At 35.8% G+C, this 4,437-nt stretch overlaps 1 protein-coding gene across 1 annotated transcript; it reads left to right on the forward strand.

Moving 5' to 3' along the window:
• On the forward strand, positions 1 to 2,497 carry LOC110655794 (protein DETOXIFICATION 48-like). The gene is made up of 2 exons (XM_021812238.2): positions 1 to 299; positions 426 to 2,497. Exons 1-2 carry the CDS (start codon positions 165 to 167, stop codon positions 1,944 to 1,946), a joined length of 1,656 nt encoding a protein of 551 aa, XP_021667930.1. The 5' UTR covers positions 1 to 164; the 3' UTR covers positions 1,947 to 2,497.
• The last annotated feature ends 1,940 nt before the right edge of the window (positions 2,498 to 4,437 follow it).

The raw sequence follows: 4,437 nt of genomic DNA on the forward strand, positions 1-4,437 counted from the left end.
CCTTCAAGCATCCACATTCAGAACTCCCCAAAACAAACAAACAAACAGCAGAAAGCTCGCACTAAGAGGATTACATCTTTCTACCTCATTAACATTTGTTTTTAAAGTTTCTTTTTTTTTTTTAAAAAAAAAAATTTCCGGAAGAAATAGCTTCCTCGCTGGATATGTGCAACCCAAAACCATCTTCTCCATCCTCATTTCTATGTCCCAAGAAAACCTGTTTCGCCAAATCCAACAAACCTATGGATCTTTATTCTGACGATGAAGAGGAACTACGTAGATTGCCAACTCCTTCCGAGGTAAAAAGGACGAAAAAACCCATCAACTATTTCATCAACATAGAACCAAACGCTCACTAATAGACACATAATCTCTCATAACAGACACTTATCTCTTTTTCTTCTTCTTGTTTTGTTTGCATTCAGGTGTTAGAAGAAATCAAAGCCATAAGGAAGATTTCAGGTCCTACAGCAATTACTGGTCTTATTCTTTATTCAAGAGCCATGATCTCCATGCTTTTCCTTGGCTATCTTGGGGAACTTGAGCTTGCTGGTGGTTCCCTCTCCATCGGTTTTGCCAACATCACTGGATACTCTGTTATCTCTGGACTGGCTATGGGAATGGAGCCCATTTGTGGACAAGCTTATGGTGCGAAACAATGGAAGCTTCTTGGGTTAACTCTTCAAAGAACTGTTCTTCTCCTCCTCACCACCTCTATACCCATCTCTTTCATGTGGCTGAACATGAAGAGAATCCTTTTATGGTGTGGTCAAGACCAAGAAATATCTTCAATGGCTCATGCTTTTATTCTTTTTTCCATCCCTGACCTCTTCTTCCTTTCTCTTCTCCACCCACTTCGCATCTATCTTAGGGCTCAAAGCATCACATTACCATTAACTTACTGTTCAGCCATCTCTGTTCTACTTCATGTTCCGCTAAATTTCCTCCTTGTAGTCCATTTCAAATTGGGTATTGCAGGAGTAGCCATAGCCATGGTTTGGACTAATCTCAATGTCTTTTTCCTCCTTTTTGCCTTTGTCTATTTCTCCGGTGTATATAAAGATTCCTGGGTTTCTCCAAGCATGGATTGCCTCAGAGGATGGTCATCTTTGCTTTCTCTTGCTGTGCCAACTTGCGTTTCTGTTTGCCTTGAGTGGTGGTGGTATGAATTTATGATAATGCTATGTGGTCTTCTTGTTAACCCAAAAGCCACCATAGCTTCAATGGGTATCCTTATTCAGACAACCTCTTTGGTCTATGTCTTCCCATCATCTCTAAGCCTTGGAGTCTCAACCAGAGTTGGGAACGAGCTAGGAGCAAACCGGCCGGCGAAAGCTCGCATTTCCATGATTGTTTCTCTTGTATGTGCAGTTGCTTTAGGCCTGCTGGCGATGCTATTCACATCATTGATGAGGCATCAATGGGGCAGATTTTTCACCAGCGATGCAGAGATTCTAGAGCTTACTGCTGTAGCATTGCCAATTGCAGGGCTTTGCGAACTGGGAAATTGCCCACAAACAACAGGTTGTGGAGTTCTAAGGGGAAGTGCTAGGCCTACCATTGGAGCTAATATCAATTTGGGTTCATTTTACTTGGTTGGTATGCCAGTGGCAATCTTGATGGGGTTTGTAGCTAAAATGGGATTTGCGGGGCTCTGGCTTGGGTTGCTTGCAGCTCAAGCTTCCTGTGCAATCCTCATGCTATATGTGCTATGCAGAACAGATTGGATGGTTGAAGCAAAGAGAGCAAAAGAGCTCACAAACACTTCTTCTGCAACAACTAATAACACTTCGATTTTACCAATATCATCATCAAAACCAGAAGCTCTTACTAATAGCACGATTAAGCCAAATCTTGAAGAGAAATTTTGCATTGATGATGAGCTTGTGAAGTCAACTTCACTTGAAACAGAACCTCTGATATCTCCAAAAAGAACTGTGCACTGACTTGAGTCCACTTCCCCACCATTTTTGCCCACTCTTGAGGAGCTGATGTTAATTTTTATTTATTAGATTTCCTATTCTACTTGTGCCGTGGATCAGACTTTTTTTTTTTTTTTTTTTTTTTTGGGATTTCCTTTTCTCCTTCTTGTATCAATAACATTTTAGAAAAGAGTAGACATACTTTACATTATTTTAGAGTTCTCCATGTTGTCATTGAGAGGAAAGGGAAGGAAATAATGTGAGATGGAGAGAGAAAAAGAAAAAAAAAAAAAAAAAAAGAAGGTTAAGCTGTCTGTTATTTTTCAAGCCTACCTTTCTTGTTATTCCCTTCCCTATTAGGCAACAACCTTACTACCTAAAGTGGAAAATTAGCATAATACCCTCTTAAATTTTGTCCAAAGCCACTCCCTCTATTATCTTAATAATCCTCCATAAGCACCCTATTCTCTGCCTTTTGTTTCTTTAGCAGTACCCTCTAATTAACTAATATTATAAACATATACAGGTTTTGTTTTTCTAACAAAGGTTGTGGAATAAAGTACGACTATTAGTGATTTTTTCTTTTGAGCAATACCTCCCCTTTATATACAAAATTACAGTAGTAGATTCTTCTGCATTTTATTTTATTTTCTTTTGCAAGAATATGCATTTGGTTCAACAATAATGAAATGTTATTCTTATTTTGTTTGTTTTTATTTCCTTATTCATTTTCTTTTTAATTTCCCTTTCTGTCTTCTCACTTTTGCCTTTGATTTTGTTTACCAAGCCATTATATTTAATGGGTTTGGATTTTAGCCACACTTTAACCTTTCATTGCTTTTAATTAAAATGGGTGTGTCCTTTTCAATTTACTATTATATCTATATATGAAAAAAAAAATGAAGATAATCACTCCCTTTTTTGTTAATTAAATTCTTGATTCTCTCTAGCGTTGTTTTGCTTTGGATTTTTTCCTCATTTGTAAAAGGAAAAAAAAAATTGTTGATTCCTTCTTCTTTTCTAGTATTTCTTTAGTTTACTTCTATTTTTATTTGTTTAAATCAAGATCAAATAATGACATCATAAAACCCTATAATTTCTTTCTAATTAAGAAATAATGATCAATATAATTGTGATGCTGAAATTAAGGCAAAACCCACCGAAAACAAGCACAGAAGAAGAGAAGTATCTACAGTTGTGGACAAAGGAACAGCAAAGAATTGATGATAATGGGCAGTAGCACTGGCAGTAGAGAAGTATCGAATGAGGGGCCCTGGATGGGGGGGTAGAGGGGGCCCCTGTTTTAAACTTGAGAAACAAAATCCAGCTATTATTGCCTGTGTCTACTTCTCAGATGACAAAAATACTAGCAATGCCTCTGCATTACTCAGTTCCCCACCAGCTCAGGCTCCCATTTCCTCTTTTACAAAACTCACACCAATTTCTCATCCACAACCATATTATATTTCTTTATACACATATACGTTTATATATATATTCCGTAGGATGGAGCATTTATCACCGTGTAAAAAACTTAAGCTATTAATAGAGGTATAACTTTTTGAATATATATATATATATATATATATATATATATATATATATTAGTACACATATATACACAATAACACAGAGAAGGGAGGATAACATGGGGATGGCCCATGATATCCCACTGCTTTTTTTTTTTTTAAAAAAAAAACGCTGATGGTTTTTTGAGTGGTACACATTAGTCCATCTTTATGTTTTTTTTTTTTTACTTTATATAATGTATATATTCTTTTTCTTATATATATATTATGTGTGTAGGTAGTGCTACAAGCCACTTCTCTATCTTACTTTCCCTTATCTTCTTTGTCAATTTTTTATTATTAGTAGTATTATTTCTACATTTGACACTTCATTTCTTTTGAACCATGAAAATAGCCTCTTTACTAAAGAGGCTAAAATCAAGTATATCAACAAAATATGAAATGCTTCGTTCACTGATAACCTTTTTATATATTTCTCCATCTCATTCTATTTACTATCCTTGTGTTACTCCATATCTGTTATTGTGGCAAGGGTCTGTCATTGTAATGGGTGGAGTGGCATCAACCTTTTCTACAGCGTCTTCTTTTATCCCAAAGAGAATTCAACAGTGAACTCACTTGGATCAATATCTTTATGTTGAATAATCCAGATTTTTTTTTAAGGAGGGGAAGGAAAAAAAGAGAAAAAAAAAAGAAAATATAAATGATATTTTAGACAAAATGAAGAATATCAAGAGGATACTTTACATATTGTATATTTGCAAGTGTTTGACCACAAATGTGAACCCTACTTGACTATGTAGCTCAGTTTTATACATTGCCATGCAAGGATATATATATATAAGGTCCACAACAATGATCAAGAAGACGAAAAGGAAGGATATAGAAACCTTGTGGTGATATATTCCCTACCACACAAAGGATGATGGAGATGAGGATGATAATAGAACAACTTGGGGTTTTGCTTAATAAAACATGAGATGCTT

Source organism: Hevea brasiliensis, chromosome 12 (assembly GCF_030052815.1).
Source record: "Hevea brasiliensis isolate MT/VB/25A 57/8 chromosome 12, ASM3005281v1, whole genome shotgun sequence".
NCBI classification, from domain to species: Eukaryota; Viridiplantae; Streptophyta; class Magnoliopsida; order Malpighiales; family Euphorbiaceae; genus Hevea; species Hevea brasiliensis.